This window comes from Podarcis tiliguerta (assembly GCF_965153285.1).
Source record: "Podarcis tiliguerta genome assembly, chromosome: 8".
Taxonomy (NCBI): domain Eukaryota; kingdom Metazoa; phylum Chordata; class Lepidosauria; order Squamata; family Lacertidae; genus Podarcis; species Podarcis tiliguerta.
Genome location: NC_139541.1, coordinates 50,791,135 through 50,810,355, shown reverse-complemented (window position 1 = coordinate 50,810,355; position 19,221 = coordinate 50,791,135). Strand labels below are relative to the sequence as shown.

Genomic DNA, 19,221 nt, shown 5'->3' with positions numbered 1-19,221 from the left:
ACTCCTGTAGTTACGCAGCATATCGTGAACTCACTATTCAGTAATGTCAAAATGCAACGACTTTACCTTTTAAGGATTCCAAGGGACAGCCAACTGAGCTACACAGATTTTTAATGAATATTAAACTGCTTTTTAAAAAAAGCAATATGAAAAATAATGAAGACAAACTCCATAAAAGTTAGTTCTATACAGTTGAGGTGTCGTGAAAGACAAGTCAGCAGGCCCTGCATGTGGACAGGCACACGGCTCTGGGTCTTGAGAGGCAAGTTGGCCAGACCCATCCCAATGATCCACTTCTGTCCTCTTTTCATGTCCTGGGAAACTGGCAGGATGGATCCAGGGCTAGAAAATGGCCTCCCCAGTGCCACTCTGTGTGTCCCATGTGAAACAGATAAAAAACAAACAAAAGCTTTTTTTGAGGGCTGCTCCATCGACAGTTCCTGCACTACCTGCTGCAGCAGCCTCCCAATTTAATACAGTTTGGGGGCTGAGTGTGGAAAGGGCAATAAACCACACACACCACAGTGTCCCACAGAACGGTCCCAAAGGAAAGCATTTCCAAAGTCTCTGTGATACCAGCTGTAGCTTATCTTATTGCCAATCATACCACTAAAGCAAATGGCGCTCCTCTAGCTCACAATTCCAGGACAGATCTAGCAGCGCATTTTGAATGCTCCTTCCACCAAATTCTTTTTTTAGTTGCACGTAAAAAACAAAACAAAAAAAAATTCCTTCCATTTTGATAAAGCCTAGAAACAACACAGAGAACCTTCCCCCCTACAGTGTGAAGCTTTGCTCTGGCTTTAGAAGACGTTTAAATATGTAACTGTGTTCCACCACACCCTCCCTCTCTGTCGCCTTTCACGCTGCCCTGGGACCACTCACACCACTGGCTTAGACAGCACCTTGAGAGCTCCGGTGTTTGGAGGAAATGAAAAGCCTCCAGCCCTGACGGTTTTGGACAATGGAAGCCAGGAAGAGGAGCACAAGGCATGGCTGCTCTGGGGCCTTCTCTCTTGGATGTATAAGGGTGAAAGACTAATCGGACCATCTAGTAGCTGGTTCCCTTCGAAGTTTCCCTCTCTCGGATGTATGCTTGAACTGAACAGACGCACACAAGCAGAATTTCCCTAGGGATGGCACCTTAAGGGAAGCCGCACCCACCAAGTCCATCTCTCACCATTTCACCTGCCTGGCTTCCCTTGCTGCAGAGTCCTGCCCTATAAATTTCAAGCAGCAAATTTCTTTGAATATCACACTCCCCTCTGTAGACACTAATGAATCATGAGGGGCAGGGGTGGGAGGGAAGATGAGGATCTGGATTTGGTTGGCAGGCTTAAGGAACATTCATCCTGACCCAAAAAACAGACACTGCGCCTGGAGCAGCAAAGCAGGCCTGAGTCACAGCTGGTTCCGAAGGTACACTCAGCCTATTCATAGGAGCAAATGGACTGAATTGACCAATTGCTGAGCTCAGTGCTCACACAGAGGCCACCGCTGCTTGCTCTAGCCCTCCCCACCCCCTCCACTGTTCGCAGGTTGGTCTGCAAAGGAGAAGGAAAGGGTCCCACATGGCCTAGTCGCTCGCCGTAGCCTAAGCCCAGCGCTAACAGGGCATGGAGGATGACATGAACCTTTTCCCGCCAGCAGGGGGAGATGCTCAGGGCAGGCAGGGTGTCACGGGGTACGTGCTGTCAGTGGAGGTGTGCTGGGCGCTGTGCTCCTGCAGGAGGCCCAGGTCCAGGAAGCGCTCCCCGCACCACATGCACTTGTAATGTTGCTCCCGGGTATGGACGCCGTGGTGCTTGTTGAGGTGCTCACGCTGCTTGAAGGCCTTCTCGCAGGCGGGGCACTTGTAGGGCTTTTCGCCGGTGTGAACCCGCCGGTGGCGCTGCAGGTCGGAGGCGTACTTGAAGCGCTTCTGGCAGTCTGGGCACTTGAGGGGCCGCTCGCGGGCTGGGTCGCAGCGGTGCTGCACGAACTCGGAGGAGGAAAAGAAGCGGCGCTCGCAGAGGGTGCAGCGGAGGGGCTTCTCGGCGCAGTGCGAGGCCAGCTGGTGCTTCTGCAGGGCCGAGGCCCGCTTGTAGGCCTTGCTGCAGGCCGCGCACTTGAAGGGTCGCTCGGCGCTCTGCACGCAGCGGTGGCGCAGCAGCTCCGAGGACTGGCTGAAGCCCTTCTGGCAGGCGTTGCACTTGAAGAGGTTCTCGATGCCGTGGACGTGCTGGTGGTAGAGGAGGTGGGCCGGCTGCACAAAGCCCTTCTCGCACAGGGAGCACTTGAATGGCCCCACCGGCAGCTCCTGCTCGGCGGAAGGCGCTGGCGTGGCGGCGGTGCCCGCAACCGCCTTATGGGTGCGGCGGTGGCGCATTAGGGCGTACTGCTGCTTGAAGCTCATCTGGCAGAGGTCGCACTGGAAGGGGCGCTCCGTGCTGTGGGTGCGCTCATGCTGCCGGAGGTCCGAGGGGCGCCGGAAGGCCTTGTGGCAGGCGCCGCAGCGGAAGGGGCGCTCCCCGCTTGGCGTGCAGGGGTGCTGCAGCAGCTCAGAGGACTCCTTGAAGTGCAGCTCGCAGACATTGCAGCGGAAGAGGTGGGCCTCCCCGGAGTGGGCGTACATGTGGCGTACCAGGTGGGAGCGGTGCTTGAAGGCCTTCTCGCAGACGGTGCACTTGTAGGGCCGCTCGGCGCTGTGCGTGCGCTTGTGGTGCACCAGGTGGGAGGACTGGCTGAAGCTCTTGTCGCAGAGGCTGCACTTGTACGGCTTCTCCCCGGTGTGGACGCGCTCGTGCCGCGACAGCTCCGAGAGGTGCTTGAAGGGCTTCTGGCAGATGGAGCAGCTGTAAGGCTTCTCCACAGGAGTCCGGTTGAGTGCGGCCGGCTGCTGCGGCGGCGCAGGCTCCTCAGGGGCTGCCACGGCAGCTGCGGCGGCTTTGTAGGTCTTCTCGCAGATGGAACACTTGACGGCGGCGCTGCCGTTGTGAACGTTGTGGTGCTGGGCCAGGGAGGTAAGCAGGGAGAAGCCCATCTTGCAGACGCCGCAGACGAAGGGCTTCTGCTCCACTTGCAGGCACTGGTGCTCCAGGAGATCGGTGGCCTGGTGGAAGATCTTCAGGCACTGGGTGCACTGGAAGGAGCGGTCGTGGCCCCCCTGCAGGCACTGGTGCTCCTGGGGGTTTGAGAGGTGCCCCAAGTCATGCCCACACAGCCCGCATTTGGTGGAGGGCTCTCCGCCGCCAGCCGGGATGGAAGTGTGGTGCTGCAGGCTGCTGGGCTCTGGCTGGAGGAGGATGCCATAGACGGCACAGCCCAAGGGATTCTCCACCACAGCGCTGGAGGCGATGGGATGCTCCGGGAGGGCAGTGGTCCCAGCATGGTGTGGCGCCGGCGGTTGCTGCTGTGGGGGCTGCTGCGGCCAGCTTTCTGACATGCTGGGGAAAAGAAATCGGGGTTTCCACAATAAGGGCTTCAGCTTCTCGACTGAGGCAAATCAATTAAGGAGATCTGAGTTCGCAGCAACTGCTCCCAAACCTGGACGTGACAAACTCGTTGCACTGGGAGCAACAATTCCCCACCGCGGTACGTCTCAAACCAAAGCAGACACCAGCAGACGGGACATCCTAAAGGATGCAGGAGGCCTTTAGCCTGGCACCAGAATGGGTATCAAGGAAGGGAACCTGCAAGGAAAGACAGCAATTCAGACAAAAAGCTGCTTATCTAGCTTAAAAAGCGTATTTAATCTACTAATGATTACCTCCCCACCACCCACAACTGCGGGGAGAACAAGCAAACAAACAATTAATTTTAGGCCAGAGACGGCAGGCTGGAGATTGCAGAAGTGTTTCTCCAACTAGGGGCAAACCTTTTTCCATATTGAAAGCTTATATTGAAAACTTACACAACCATTGTTCACAACTCTGCCATGCAAGTTCCAAATACACGACTATACTAAAAAAAAGCTCTGCAGCTTGAAGCAATTGCTACTGGAGAATTATCAACGAACACTTCCAAGGCTAGCCAGGAAGGGAGTCTTGAAGTTAGCAACAAAACACTCACTAATTAAGAAACGAGAACTCCCAAATGAGCAACTGGAATGGCTGCAGATCTCTCCTGAAGGACCCACCCATTTCAAGACATCCTGCACAAAACTCTGGATTTTCTAATTTTTTTTAAAAAAAGAAGCTTGGAAGCAAGCTGCTGTCCCCACTAACATTTTAACTCTAAGAGGAGGTCTATTTCACTAGGGGACACACACTAGTTGCAAGCAGCATAGACAGACAGGCACAAGATATTTATGGAACAAAAAATTAGACAATAGTCGGACAAGAAGGCTCTCAGTGGCTACTAGCCACAATGACTTTGGGAATCCCAATAAGGGAGAGTGCTATTGCATTTAGGTCCAACTTGTGGGCTTCCCATATGTATTTATTGAATTTATATCCTTGAAGGAGCCCAGAGTGGCAAACACATCCACAACATATAAACAAAGGAACAAAACATCCTATTGTGCATCAATGGGGACAGCACACACAATTTTGTCTTAAAGGTTTTGGGCAATGGTTGGCTTTAGTGGAAAAGTGAGCTGAAAAACAACAACTGATGTCTGAGAGGGGTCAAACTGAAAAGTACATTTGATGGCACGGGGTCCCCTCATAACTTACGTGACTCAACAGGAGGGTCAATTTCTTTCACCAGCATCTCAAAAATCTATGTAGCTGGACAAGATTCCCAAACATTGTTGGTCACTGGCTTGAAAACCAGAGCTAAATGAGACAAAAACATTATGTGCTTCTTGAAATGTGCTTTATATTTTTTATTGTGAATCTGTAGAAAGCTATCCAACTTTCTCATTTTATTTGTGATGCTAGAGTTTGTGGAGGGGGGGTGCGATACCCAGGCTAAGTTAAGCCTTAGTTCCGGGTTTTGTTCCTGTTTGTTTTGTATTTTATCTGTTTGTACATCCTACAAGAATCTTTTGATGAACTTACTTTTTAAAAAAAATCTTAAAAGAGTTAAAATGTTATAAAAAGTTTCAGTTAAAACATAGTCACCTGGCTGGCCACTGAGAGAACAGATATTAGACTAGATGGAGGTGTCCAGCCTAACCAGATTCAGGGCTTATCTAATGTTGTTATGCTTTTTAAAAGACCTAAACAATCCCTTTGTGTAAGTCTGTATGGCCAGGGTTCCCTTTTTCATACCCTTTTTAATCCACAGTCTGCCCAGGAGCATTTATATTACTTTACCATGCTTGTTTTCCTTTAAAAACATCAGCCCTGGTAGATACCGTATTTTTCGCACCAAAGGACGCACCAGACGCACCTTGTTTTAGAGGGGGGAGAACAAGAAAAAAAAATTCTCCCCCTCTCTGCCCAGTGCCCCTTCAGCGAAGCGGAGGGGCTCTGCGGAGAGAGAGGGAGAATTTCCCCCCTCTTGTTTTCCCGCTCTAAAACAAGGTGCCGTTTAAGGTGCATTCAGGCGGCTACCTTGGAAGCCTGGAGAGCGAAAGGGGTCGGTGCACACCGACCCCTCTTGCTCTCCAGGCTCCTTTCGACCTGCTCTTTGGGGCTGGCGGGGGAAGCCCACCACCAGCCCCAAAGAGCAGGTCAGAGAGCAGTGGAAAGGCGCAGTGGAGAGGCTGCTGCCATAGTCGCACGTCACTTCTCCAGCTGGGAGAGGGTCGCGCGGCTATGGCTTCTTTAGCCCCGCACACGCTCTCCCAGCTGAAGAGGTGAAGGGCGGCTATAGAGGTTCCTGCTATAGCCGCCCGTCACCTCTCCAGCCGGGCGAGGGTCGCGGGGCTATGGCGTCTTCGCTCCATAGGACGCACACACATTTTCCCTTCATTTTTGAAGGGGAAAAAGTGCGTCCTATGGTGCGAAAAATACGGTAATTTAGGTTGTAGGGAACACAGTGCCTGTGATGTCAAGAGAACTGAGTATTTTCCCTATCCTCTCATATGCTTGGGTAGGAAAGAGCTTGCAGAGAAATCCAGGAAGCAAGTAGAACACACTCTGGACTCAAGCTAAGCTAGTAAGCCAATATATTGCAATGGCCTAACCTTCAGGCTAAACACACCTGAGGATCTTTGTCCTCTAGAACCTGATGCAGCCATATGAGCTTATTAAACATATTAGGGTAGCATATATGTTGCGGGGGGCAGGGGGAGAGAAGAAAATGACTGATGGATGCAGAACCCAGATGTCTCAGTTTCTTTTTATTTATTAATAACTTGGTAGTTTGAAATGGACCCTTTCCCCAGAGAACTGTGTGGCATTTCAGTCTTAGTGGTACTTCTGAAAAAAAGCTAGTCAGCTTGCTGGGATGTGGAGAAAGACACCCTTCTGGCTACAGTTTCATCTCTGCTGGACTAATAGTACACATCAGTTCTTCAAGATCCATTTTCTGCCCATTCCATCATGTTTCCCCCTTACTGATTTGGGGAGCACAACCAGGGGCTCTCCCAGGATCAACTCCTCCTCTTCCTCCTTCCCAGATCTCCATCGTTCTGATAGCTGCTCGTTGTCCCAGGTGTTCGACTTGGAACACCCTTTGCTGACCTGAGGCACCCCCATCCACTTCAATTTTAACCTGAGGGTTGTCATTTGTCCAGTTTTAACTTTAACTTTAATTTATTTGAATTAATTTTGGGATGCATTTTAATAAATTGATTGCTTGTTTTTATGCATATTGTATTATTTGTATGATGTTAGCCGCTCTGAGCCCGGCTCTGGCTGGGGAGGGCGGGGTACAAATAAAATATTATTATTATTATTCAGTCAGCAACCACTGTAGCCTGGAACATCTGGAGCATCCCTGGTTGGCAAAGGCTGACCTATTTATATCCACACAAAAAATGCACATCTAAAGTTTTGTGAGATTTGTTTTGTTTTTCAGCCCAAACCAGTTTACCCCAGAGTGACTGGGGAAACCCAGCCAGATGGGTGGGGTATAAATATTATTATTATTATTATTATTATTATTATTATTATCATCATTATCATTATTAAAAACTCTGGAAAACTGGGCTCTGCCCGAGCTGGAGCTTCAAAATACACTTTGGCTATAAATAAGCATCCAGAAACAGGGCAGGATGTCACCAGGGACTGGGTGTACAGTTCAAGCTGCATCTCTCTGGACAGCAGCAAGCACTTGTACAAGCCCCCTGCCACAAAATGGGTAACTCAAAGGCCAAGTTCACCTTCTCCATGGTTGCCATGGGATGGGTCAAGGCCGTCCCTCCAACCTGCCTGCCTTCACCTGTCTTTCCTGCCATAGCACAAAGGGGACAATCCATTTTGTACTGTGCTCAAGTTTACTGTTTTTTGTTCTTTGAAGACCCTTGCACAAAGAAAACAAAAAGTTTAAAATTAATATAAAGAGGCAGCCAGGTAGACAAACATCATTTGTTGACAATATGACATCAGCTCTGCAAACACTAAGCTGAACGCTAATTAAAGTTGCATCTAGTATTTGCATAGCTATCTGGAAAGCACAAGATACAAATCTGAAATAAATAAATACCTACTGCATCTTCAGCCCATCACTTGAACCCCTCTGTCTGCTGGATACCAGTTAACCAGATTTCCCCAGTCTGGTACGACCCAGATGTTTTGGACTACAACTCCCATCAGCCCCAACCATCACTAACCTATAGTAAGGACTGACGGGAGCTGTAGTCCAAAACTTCTGGAGGGCACCAGGTTGGGGAAGGTTGGTGTAAGCATGCAGGTGACAAAACTGCCCCAGGGGATGGGAAGAGCTTCTCAACTGTCCTCATGCCAATGAACAAAAAAGATCTGACAATACAATACAATACAATACAATACAATGAGGGCAGGTGTGTGTGTGTTAAGATGATTGTCCATGTAAGCAAGCTAGCAACAGCCAGGTATCAAGTGGTGGAAAAGCAGAAGCAAAATGTCCCACGGAAAAGAAACAATCTAAGAGGGGGAAAGCTCAAGAATTTAAGCAAGCAAATCCACAGCCAAACTATAGGAAAGAAACCTTCCAGTTTGGTGAAACAGAGCCACCTATCACAAGTTTTCTTGGAAATTGGTCTATCTGGGGACCTGCCTTAGAGCTTAAGAATTTTACTGTAAACTGGTGCCCTCCAAATGTTTTGGTACTATAGCTCCCATCATCTCCAGTGATCACAGCTCTACTGAGCCCAGGGAAACATCTGTGCACCCTGTTGTCAATCCATCTACTCTCTCAAGGTGCGTAAGACAAGACAGCAGCGTAACTGTGAACTTTCTGCTCCACTACCTTAAAAGACTGGGACATTCAGGCAGACAAAAAAAGTACTTTTTCACGCAGTGAATAGTTAAAAGCTATGGAACTCACTCCCATGGAAGGCAGTGAAAGCCACCAGCTCGGGTGGCTTTAAAGGAGGGCTGTTCTTAAGTTTTTAAAAGCAGCTCCATCTCCTCACTCAAGGGCATGATAATTTGGCCAGATTCTCCGTTTAAACACATCCTTAGAGAGGGGCTCAGCTGCATACATCTGCCCTCTTCCAACTTACAGAGAATTTCACCTTGCCAGGTTTTGCAGCTCAGTGGCACAGCATCTACTTTACACACAGATGGTCCCAGATTCCCTCCTCCAGGTAAAAAAGGATCCCAGGTGGCATAGAAAGGCTCTTCTCTGCCAGAGACTTGGGGGGCTGCACCCACCCCAAGAAGACAGACGTAGGCTGGACAGTCCAGAGTCCTTGCGTGGCTAAAGGCTGCTTCACTGGTCCTCTCCGTTCAGGTTGCCCAGGGCCACATCCTGCCCAACATGACCGCAGAAATGCCCTGGTGGGTGACTAGGTTGTTAAGGGCTTCTCCACATTGCAGAGCCCACGGAGATGGTTCATCCCCATCGCACTGCAACGCAAAGGTTCCCCGCCCCCCCCCCCCCAGCCAAGATGCCAGCCTTTTTTTGACCAGGCAGACGCCCTCCGGATGTTGCTGGTCGCCAGCTCCCATCAGCCCCAGGCAGCTGTGCTAGCCAAAAACATCTGGAGTTGCGGGGGGGGGGCTATCTACACACCTGGAAGGCCGTAGGTTGCCCCAGGCCCCCGGCCAAGAGGTTGCGACGAGGCCGACCGGGTCAGGCGAAGGGCTGCCTCGCCCCGCCGGCCCGGGAGCGCCGCCTTCACATGTTATCGGGGCGTCTCCCGTGCCGCTGGCCGGGCCTCGGCCTACTCCGTCCAAGGAGCAGGGCAGGCGGCCCCGCTCGGGGCCAGGAGCGCCTTTTTCCTCCTCCTTCCTCCGCCGCCCGCGGGTAAAGCGACCGCCGCCCCGCTCGGCTCCGTGTGGCCGGCGGGGCAGGAGCTCCGGGGCGAGGAAAGAGGCGCTTTAGCTTTGCCCTGCCCAGCTTCCTCCCTTCTCCCCTACCTGGAGAGCGAGGCCCGGAGGTGTCTCGCGGCCTGCTCGCCCCGTCGGATCCCCGGCCTCGCGTAGCAGCAGTCCCAGCGGTGAGGAGAGGCATGGGCCGGGAAGCGGCGGCGGCTAGGGGAGGGGGGGCGGCGTCGAGCCAGCCGGAGGAGGGGAAGGAGGAGGCAGAGGAGGAGAAGGAGGAGGAAGGGGCGGCGTCCAGCAGGGGAAGGACCCAGCCGTGGGATCGGGGCCGCCCTCTGCCGGACCGCGCGGAGAACTGCGGCGCGCTACGCTCGGGCCGGGTGAGGAGGGAGGAACCGGGGGGAGAGGCCTCCGCTCCGTCGCTTACCGAGGCACGGCGGCAAAACTGTAGCCGATACTGCTGCTGCTGCTGCTGCTGCTGGGATCCCGGTACCTCACCCATAGCAGGATTAGGAAGGCAGGCAGGGAAGCGGGGATCCTCTTTCGCACCCAGCCTGTGCCGTAGCAGCCAGTTGCAGCTGCGCATCCCCGACGCCAAAAGCCGCCAGGCCTCCAAATCCGCCGCCCCGGGTCAGCAACAATAATAACCCCAAGGCAGGAGAGTTCATACGATGTGCCCCAAAGAGAGGTATGTCCTCGCCTCTCTCTCTCTCTCTATTGCGGGCAAACCTCGTGGAAGGCGAAGGTCTCCTGCGCAGCGCCCGCGGGCCCGTTGGACCCGAGGCGGAGGAACAGAACGGATGGCCTTGCCACGAGGTGGTCCAGAAGGGGAGAGAGAGAGAGAAGCGGGTGTGCAAGGAGAGCAAGTGTCAGTGGGGCTGTTGCGGCTGAGCATGGCTGGCTTCCGGCCCTCTTCCAGGATATTCCATTCATCTCCCCCTCTGTCCCCTCCCAGTAAGAGCTGTTTGACAGTGGAATGGACTCCCTCAGAAGGTGAAGGAGTAGAGGCTGAATGGCCATCTGTCAGGGATTCTTTAGTTGCAATTCCTGCATTGCAGGAGGTTGGGCTAGATGACCCTTGCGGTCCCTTCCAGCTTACAGTTTGATGATTCCGCCAAGCTTTCTGTCCCCTGCCTTGGCCTCAACAGTCATCCAGCCAGTTCCATGCCCATCTGACATTCTCAGGAGTCATTCGGCTGCTGTCTCCCCACTCCAAACAGTTTTGTTTCCCAAAGTTTTCTTGTACTTATGCCAACCTGGGGTCCATCCCCCCCCCCCACCCACTTCAAACCTTGTTTGTGGCTGCTGGTGCCATTGAGTGCAAGCCCTTGGAGAACCAGTGTGGTGTAGTGGTTAGAGTGTCAGAGTAGGACCTGGGAAACCAGGGTTGAAATCCCCTTACTTGGCCATGAAGCTCATTGGGTGATGACCTTAGGCCACTTGCCGCCTCTCAGCCTAATCTACCTCACAAGGTTGTTTAGGGGATTCAGTGAGGACAGGAAGGTCCATGCATGCCACCTTGAGTCCTTGGAGGAAAAGGTGGGTTATTAATGCAATAAAACTACTGAGGTCACTGCTAGTATATATATCAACCTTCACCCAAGCTGGTGCCCTCCAGATGTTGGATTATCAGGTTAGCAAAAGCTGATGTGTATTGTGAAGTTGTGCCTGAAGTGATTGAAAAATGCTCCACCGCTTCGCTACCAACTAACTGCAAGAAGCGTTTGACAGGTTCCTTATTCATGGAGTCTTCATGAAACAACCCAACTGCTTTAGGAAAAGTTATGATTCTAAAATTGGTTAAATTGGAGCTGGATCACACTTTGAAGAGTTGTGAACTTTACTAGAAGAACAAAAGACTCAAAGTTTTAAGTCATGATATTGGAAATGGATAGTCAACGTTCACACCTCTCAAAGGAAAGGAAAGAGATCTTAAATCATGCAATCTCACAATGTTCCTTCCATGAAAGGAAAATGCTCTAAAATGCTATTGCTGTGACTCATTGCAAAATTCAGCTGGTTTTATAAACAAGACTATGCATCTTAGTCTTGATGCTTACCTGGTGCTTTCCCGCAGTTACCCAAATTAGAAAATATTTGGGAGAAATCACGCAGCTCAGAAATAATGAGCCCCACTGACTTATTTTCTATTTTGCCCTCGTTTCCTATAGGGAAGCGGACATCAGCTGCCTTCTTTGCTGCTATCCACCCCCACCCCCCCGCGCGCCAAAAGTATTCGTAATGAATTTTAATAACAAAACAAGTTGCAGGAAAAAAATGTTTTTTAAAAAGAGAAAGTTATCGCAGTTGCGATACAACGATACGCTTTACGAAGTCAAATATAAAAACACACCAATTCGATGCTGAAACATGATGATGATTTCCACCGTTCTTCTTACCGCTCGGCCCACACGCGAACGCGCGGGAAAAGGCTCTCCCGAAGCGACCCGTAAGCGACTCTCAGCGCTACGCGTCGCGAGTCTAAACGTCTATAGCCACTGCCGGGTGGCACCAGCATGACTTCTGCAAGCTTCGCTCATCAAAAGAGGCGCTTTTGCGCAGGCGCAGTGGTCCCTCTTACTCTCTAGGTGGCGGAAGTGGAGATCCTGACGTGCCGGCCATGAGTAGAGTGGCGGCGGTCGCAGGTCTGGTGGGCTACAGCAGCTCCGACTCGGAAGATGAGAGCGCATCCTCGGGAGCACAAGGGGAAGGCGGCGAGGCCGGCGGCGCAAGCTCGGCGGAGGGGCGTCAAGGCCGCCGCTCTCCCAGCGACAGGTGGGCGTATCAGTTCCAACACGGAAACCCCCCTTCCCTTTCTGCCGGAAAAGACACGCAGAAAAGGAAGACGGGGTGGGGAGGGAAAAGGAAAAAGGCAAACTCGGGCACCAGTTCTTAAATATTTTTTGTAAACTGCTTTTAGGTTGTTGTTTTCCCCCCTACAATTGAGCAGTGTATAACTTTTAAGAAATAAATAAAATGGCAGGTTCTTATAAGGACCATCTAGATTGGGAACAATTCAGAGGCAGCAGGAACGGTTGGGCTGGGTCCTGCTTTCTTTCTCTCTCCCCCTGCCACCCCATGGACTGGTTTGTGCCGCTGTTGCCCCTTCTTCCTCCTCCTGGCACCTTTTGGTGGATACCTCCCAACAGTTCCATGCACTTCCTGGTGCAACTGGTGCCAACTGCTTTCCTTTAAAACACCTCAGTTTGGTGTCTACTCCTCCCTTAGTGTCTCAAGGCAAGGTCTGAGCCTTGTTGCTTTGGGGCCCTTTTGGCAGGAGAAAGCACCAACTGAGCCATGGGTCTTCTGCAGAAGCCCCAGCAACTGAGCTACCACCATTCCTTATTCTGTCCCAAAGCTGAGTGGGTTGGGTTTCCCAGAGGTTTGCAACAATTAAAACAATTATTAAAATATAATTCAGACTGAAATCAACAGCATAGCAATTGAAATAAAGCAGATACAGGGCTGCAGTTAATTCACAAGGCAACAATGTTTTTGCTTCTCCACAAAAGCAGAGAGGATGTATTTAGTTACAGTACTTACCCTAGAGCAGGAAAAACCCAATGCTAGATACAAATTTGATGTAGGGATGTGATCACCTGAAATATTTTTCTGCCCAGTTTTCCTCAAACCTCACTCTTTCTGGGCATGATGGGTTGCTCTGTTTCTCCATGCATTGCACAGCCAGTAGTATCCAGTCACTCAACTTATTTTTGCACTCATCTGAGTGCTGAAGTTGTGGGTAGGACATGGACTGAAAAACGTGTGCAGTGTCCAGGGGCCAAGAGTCATTTGGCCTGTTTTGCTCCAAATGGAGTATTAAAAGGGCTGGGAATTCTCTTTTCTCCCTCTGCCTTGCAGCTCAACAGCTCCTCGCCTTCCTGTGCCAGACAGCGTGCTAAGTATGTTCAGAGATCAGGAGGAGGCAGAGACAGTGGTGGACGACAGCAGCAAGCATGGAGGCCGCCTGCGGACCTTTCCGCATGAGCGAGGCAACTGGGCAACACATGTCTATGTGCCTTGTGAGTGCCCTTCTGCTCTTTGTCCTCTTCTCCAACCCCAGTGTCACTAGGAAGTCAAACTCTGGAAACACACATCTTTGGGATTCAGCCAGAAATGGTACCTTTTCTCCAATGAGTAGAGACCTTCCAGCTGTTTGATCTGTATGGCAGAGAAGTGCCATTCCAATGGGCAAAAGGAGGGAGGTGCCCACAGAGCCACAGTCACAACTTAATGTGGCTGACCAGACATCCTTAATAGAATTGTGCTTACTGACACAGAATCATAGAATTGGAGGGGACTCAGAGGGTCATCTAATCCAATCCCTGACAGATGGCCATCCAATCTCTGTTTAAAAACCTCAAGTGAAGGACAGTCCACCACCTTCCTAGGGAGTCTGTTCTCCTGTTGAACATCTCTTACAGTCAGAAAGTTCTTCCTGATCTTTAGTTGGAATCTCCTTTCTTTTGTCATTTAAATCCATTGGTTCGGGCCCTCCCCTCTGGAGCAGCGGAAAACAAGCTTGCTCCTTTTCCATAGGGCAGCCCTTTAGATATTTGAAGGTGCCTATCATATCACCTCTCAGTCTTTTCTCCAGGCTAAACATGTCTAAGAGGATAGCTCTTTTCAAACACCCCAATAGAATGCCACAACTGATGTAGAAGGTGCCTGGTTCAATCGCCAGCATCTCCTGGTAGGGATGATGGAGACTCTCCCTGTCTGAAACCCTGGAGAGCCACTGTCAGTGTAGACAATACTGATCCAGATGGGCTACTGGTATGACTCTGTATAAGGCAGCTTCCTTTGTTCCTATTCATAATATGAAGTGGGAGGGGGGAAACCAGATCAGAAGCACCACAGATCATTTAACTGCAACAAAGTGTTGCGGTGTAAAGCACCACCACCATCACACACACACACACACCTTTCATAATAGCTGACCAACATTCCCCCAATTACATGGGTGACCCTGAGTTTTGGCAGGCGGCTTAAGCCATATCTATGACACCCACACCCTGGGTTTGGCTACAGCCATATCTGCGGTGTCTTTCCAAAACCACCTTGGAGCTTTTTCACAGACACCTCTGAGCATGCAGCTCTGCTCTTTTCTGCACAAAAAAAACCTTTCCCCCTACCCCAAAGTTCCTGGAAGTTGCCAGATTGCCACCTTCCTCCCCACCAACAAAGCACACCTCAAATCATTCCACAGCCAGTGGGCAGTAGCAAATGAGCAGCAAGTGTTGAGGGAGGCCCAGATGCAGACCTCACCTACTCACTCCGTAGGGTCTCTGCTTCTTGCCTTGTTCTGTCCCAAACCAGAACACCAGCTCAATCACACTCTCCTGCTCTTTGTGCTCTCCCCCCACCCAATATACAGAATAATGCTCTGCTTCCTCCAATAGCAGAGGTAATATAGAGCCATTGTGACTAGGGGAGACTTGGGGTAGACAAAGAGCATCTTTCTCTACCCATCCACAGGTACTGGTTGGTAGTGGCTGTAGGGTAGAGGAGGCCATTGTAATCCACATTTTACAGAAGAGATTTGAGGCCTGGAAAGTATGACTTGCCACCAAGTTGCCACCGCAGCTTAGCAGAGATGCACCCACACACCCACCTGCTCCAATCCTTCACTGTTGTTCTACCGTTCTGTACAGATAAGGCTCAGGAAGACTTCCTCGACCTGCTCCAGCTCCTCCTCCTGCGCGCACGTGCATCCGTGCCATCGTTGACGGCTATGGCAGAGTTCCACATCAGCCTTTCTCAGGGTGTGATCCTGCGCCACCACTGGATAAGCCCTGTTGTCCAGTCCCTCAAGGAACACCTGGCTTCCATCCCCAGGTAAGATGCTTTGGACCCTTAGACCACGTCTTCCTCTTGCACTTTTGGCACCATCTCCCCTTGACCCAGCGCATATTCTTAATCCGCACTTCTTCTGTGAGGAAGCAGACAGGGCATTACTGACCCACACCAAAAGACACCTCTCCCTGTTCACCCCAGAATCGTGATGTGGAATGACTTGTGGAACTCACCCACCCTTCCACATGGTTACTAAATCAATTGACCTTATTCCATTTGAGAATTTGTGTGCAGTTTTTATACTTTAGAGCCGTCTTTGCTACAGCCTGGTGCCCTCTATATATTCTGGCACTGCCTGGGGCTGATGGGAGTTGTAGTCCAAACTCTGAATGGCTGTGGCAAGAGCTGTTTTAGAGAACAGCAGCAAAACCTGGATCAGTAAAAGGAAGCAAAGGGAAAGGTAAGTGTGGAGAGCTGTAATTACTGGAAGAGAGTGACTTAAAGGCTCCAGGGAGGGGCAAATCAGAAAATGCACTCCCCAGCCCCTGGGTCTCAGTATGCCTTACTTCTTCTCCCCTGTCCTCCTCCTCCTCCTCTTCTCTTCATCTTGCAAAGGAATCAGATGGATTCTTTCCCCATTTCAGGTTCACCTGTAGAGCAGATCGAGTGAAGATTTACACCAATGATCCCAAAAGCAGGTGAGTGAATGGCACTGAGGCCACTCCTCAGAGAGCAATAGGCTGCTTTGCATCATGTCCTCAGGCTGAAATTGCCAGCCATCCTGTGGCTTGATTGGCACAAGCAAAATAATTGCACAAAGACAAGGCTGGTAGAGAGGAGGGGGGAGGCCAGTATTTGCCTCAAGTGGCGCAGCATCCTATTGGTGCCCCCTCAGCGCTTTGCCTTCTGGGGCAAAGTGGGCACTCACAGTAAACATTAACACTGAACTGCTCTAAGATTCTGTCATATCTCTCTGCAGGACCTTCATTGGCTTGGAGGTAACTTCTGGGCATTCTCAGCTCTTGGAGTTGGTTTCTGAAGTGGACAGAGTTATGGAGGAATTCAGTCTCCCTTCTTTCTACAAGGTAAGACTTCCACTGTTCTAAGAGGGAGTGGAGTCTGCAAAAAGAGGCTGCTGCTGAATGACCACGGCCCTGGAAATTAACAGTTTATTACATAAACTGTTTATTACATTATATATATAGTTTATTATATATATATATATATATATATACATATATATATATACACACACATACACAGTGGTACCTCGGGTTACATACGCTTCAGGTTACATATGCTTCAGGTTACAGACTCTGCTAACCCAGAAATAGTACCTCGGGTTAAGAACTTTGCTTCAAGATGAGAACAGTGGCGCAGTAGCAGCGGGAGGCCCCATTAGCTAAAGTGGTGCTTCAGGTTAAAAACAGTTTCAGGTTACGAACGGACCTCCGGAACGAATTAAATACTTAACCAGAGCTACCACTGTATATAGTTTATTACATTATATATATATACAATTACCAACCGAGTGCCCTCCAGATATTTGGCCATCAGCCCCAACCAGTATTCCCAAATAAGACTGCAGATCTCATGTGATATGTGTATAAACTAGCTGTGGTAACATAAACTTGTTGAAGAAACCAACCAACCCACCCAAAGCCTCCCTCTTTGCCCTGGAGTCTCATTTCCATGGAAGGGCGCTCAGCTCCTACCAGGAATTCTGGGGTAGTGGCACCTAGGTGGGTTAGTTCAGCTTCCCCAGATTCTTAGCACCTGCTTTTTCCTGGCTTCTGTACAGAATCCCTCATTCCATCTCAGCCTCGCGTGGTGTGTTGGAAACCTTTCTGAAGAACTTGAAAGTTGTCTTCAGGAGTTGCAGGTAACCACCTCGGATGTCATTCACGAACATAGATGTTTAAGGAATTAAACAACCTGGAGTTCCACAGAGAGGGTACTGCAACTATAAAGCTATCTCTACATCTCCCTCTTCTTTAAATCGGCCTTCCCCAACCTTATGTCTTGGACTACAATTCCTGCTGGCCGGGGCTGATGTGAGTGCTGCTCCAAAAAACATCTGGGGAAGGCTGATTTAAATGTTGATGGGAGACAGAGCAGGCACACAGGGAGGTCTGTGTAGGAGAATGTGCTCCTTCCTGCACACAGGACCCACACTGTGAAGGGCTCCAAAAGTCAAAACCAGCAGCCTTGAACTGGACCTCAAAGCCAATTAGTACCAAGGTAGATAGGCCCAAATGGGAGCACAAAGCCATAAGAATATCAGAAGAGATCTGTTGGATCAGGCCAATGGCCCAACTAGTCCAGCATCCTGTTCTCGCAGTGGCCAGCCAGATGCCTCAGTGGGAAACCCTGGAAGCAGGATCCGAGCACAAGAATGCTCTCCTCTCCTGTAGTTTCCAGAAACTGGTATTCAGAAGTATAAGCCCTCTCCTACCCACATTTCTCACATATCGATATGTCCAGCATGCTGCCTGTTAAATGTTCAGGGTCCAATCAGATTCCTGGGCTCTGCATAATTCCCACCCCTCTCTCCTCCTTTGTCTTTTCCAGGAGATTGTGAATAGGTTTGAGGACTCTTCATACCTTGTGCGAATCCCTGGGGCCGAAGTCCGCTGCAAGTCTGGCAAGAAGATCTTCTCCTTCCCTTTACGGTAGGAGCTGGGAGAATAATCCGCAGCAGCCGCCAGCTGAGGATGGACCTTACCTACCTTTTCGCCAGGACACAAGGAATGGTCAGAAGCCACAAATGATATTTGTGGCTCAGCAGTTAGATGGCGGTAGCCCCTTGCCCCCATTGCTCATTGTTAAGGGTCTTGCAAGTGATGGGCCTAAGGTGAAGGGTCCAGTGCTACAGAGGTGAAGGGTCCAGTGCTACAAAAGAATGCAGAGGCTACATTAACAGCCACAGCTTTGTGCCAGCATGATTATTGAGGGAGTTGTGACATGCAAAAGTGCCATTCAGTTCTGAGGGCCAGTTGAAAAAGATGCTCAGTTTTGAAGTGGACAGCAGCTGTGTAGAATCTCTCCTGATCTGGAGGACAACAGAAATTACCAATTACAAGTTTGAGAGGATCCCTGCCTCCCCCTAAAGCTGATGTCACAAGAAGCATTTGGCTTGAAAGCATCCTTGCTGGTTGAGAGCATGAAGCCTCCTGGCTATCAGACTGAGCGGTTAGCTAAAAATGGATCAAATGAGAAACAGAAGTACAGATTGCCCCCCCCCCTTGTGTGGACAGTTTCAGAAGCCACAAAACTACCATATATATTGGGGTACGTGGAGCTGCGAGAAGGGGCATTGGGTTTTACCATAGTAGTGTTGCTGTCAATTGACCAGATAACCGCCAGGGGCCAGTGTTGAGTTGGCTTTCCTTACCATCACTTCACAGTCTGCTCTTATGGAGGTTTAATTGCCCTGTCTTCCTCCCCATCCCATGCTGGTTGGGGCCGATGGGAATTGTAGTCCAAAACTTCTGGAGGCCACCAGGTTGGTACGGGCTGCATAAAGGGTCTATAAAGGTATCTCTCAGGGAATTCTCAGCTTGCCCAAAAGGCCACCACACCAGAGTTCTGTGGGGTAAAACAGGACAGGTATTCCAACTTACAACAAGAGTGTAGGAAAAACAGCCTTGATGTGGGGGGTGGGGTGCCAATTGGAGCTGAAAGACGGTATTAATTTTTTTTTATAAGCGTAAATAAATCTGTAAAGGTTTGAATTAAGTTTTGTATTGCTGTTACAATCTGCCTTGGAATTTTCAATGAGAAACCGTATTAATACTTTTTAATAAATATAGTTTACTGTTGTTGGAGCAGCTGTTGTATCTAATGCTCGGAGCAGGCAAATTCCATGCTAGGGATTATTGGGATATGGACTGAAAATAAGAACATAAGAAGAGCCATTCTGGATCACACCAATGGCCCATCTAGTCCAGCATCCTGTTCTCACAGTGGCCAAGCAGATGCCCAACAGGGAGCCTGAAAGCAGGACCTGAGCACAAGAGCCTTTTCCCCTCCTGAAGTTTCCAGCAACTGGTATTCAGAAGCATTGCTGCCTCAAAGATAGCCAGCATAGTACACAAATCTGTTACATGGGCCACATTTGCAATACTATGTACAGTTCTGGTTG

At 50.1% G+C, this 19,221-nt stretch overlaps 3 protein-coding genes across 6 annotated transcripts in view; 1 reads left to right on the top strand and 2 right to left on the bottom strand.

The window, feature by feature from the left end:
• CNGB1 (cyclic nucleotide gated channel subunit beta 1) overlaps positions 1 to 9,471 on the bottom strand; it is a gene marked incomplete at its 5' end in the record, with an annotated part of 63,802 nt that extends 54,331 nt beyond the window's left edge. Inside the window, one exon of the mRNA XM_083453328.1 lies at positions 9,378 to 9,471. Within this exon, the coding sequence (XP_083309454.1) occupies positions 9,378 to 9,471 (94 nt within the window). The remainder of the gene's footprint in view (positions 1 to 9,377) is intronic.
• On the bottom strand, positions 95 to 8,293 carry ZNF319 (zinc finger protein 319). Of its 3 annotated transcripts, none has more exons than XM_083453332.1 (2): positions 7,523 to 8,293; positions 95 to 3,671 (listed from the first exon to the last, which is right to left on the bottom strand). In XM_083453332.1, the coding sequence occupies exon 2, from the start codon at positions 3,422 to 3,424 to the stop codon at positions 1,661 to 1,663; it is 1,764 nt and encodes a 587-aa protein (XP_083309458.1). In that variant the 5' UTR covers positions 3,425 to 3,671; positions 7,523 to 8,293; the 3' UTR covers positions 95 to 1,660. The 3 variants fall into 3 exon arrangements, with proteins under 3 accessions (XP_083309458.1, XP_083309457.1, XP_083309456.1); XM_083453331.1 differs by having other exon boundaries at positions 7,519 to 7,606; XM_083453330.1 differs by lacking the exon at positions 7,523 to 8,293 and adding an exon at positions 7,196 to 7,210.
• Positions 9,472 to 9,628: 157 nt separating the features above from the next.
• Positions 9,629 to 18,904, top strand: USB1 (U6 snRNA biogenesis phosphodiesterase 1). Of its 2 annotated transcripts, XM_083453333.1 has the most exons (8): positions 9,629 to 9,969; positions 11,870 to 12,056; positions 13,143 to 13,303; positions 14,936 to 15,119; positions 15,722 to 15,775; positions 16,057 to 16,162; positions 16,879 to 16,959; positions 17,649 to 18,904. In XM_083453333.1, exons 2-8 carry the CDS (start codon positions 11,902 to 11,904, stop codon positions 17,751 to 17,753), a joined length of 846 nt encoding a protein of 281 aa, XP_083309459.1. In that variant the 5' UTR covers positions 9,629 to 9,969; positions 11,870 to 11,901; the 3' UTR covers positions 17,754 to 18,904. The 2 variants fall into 2 exon arrangements, with proteins under 2 accessions (XP_083309459.1, XP_083309460.1); XM_083453334.1 differs by lacking the exons at positions 9,629 to 9,969; positions 16,879 to 16,959 and having other exon boundaries at positions 11,898 to 12,056.
• The last annotated feature ends 317 nt before the right edge of the window (positions 18,905 to 19,221 follow it).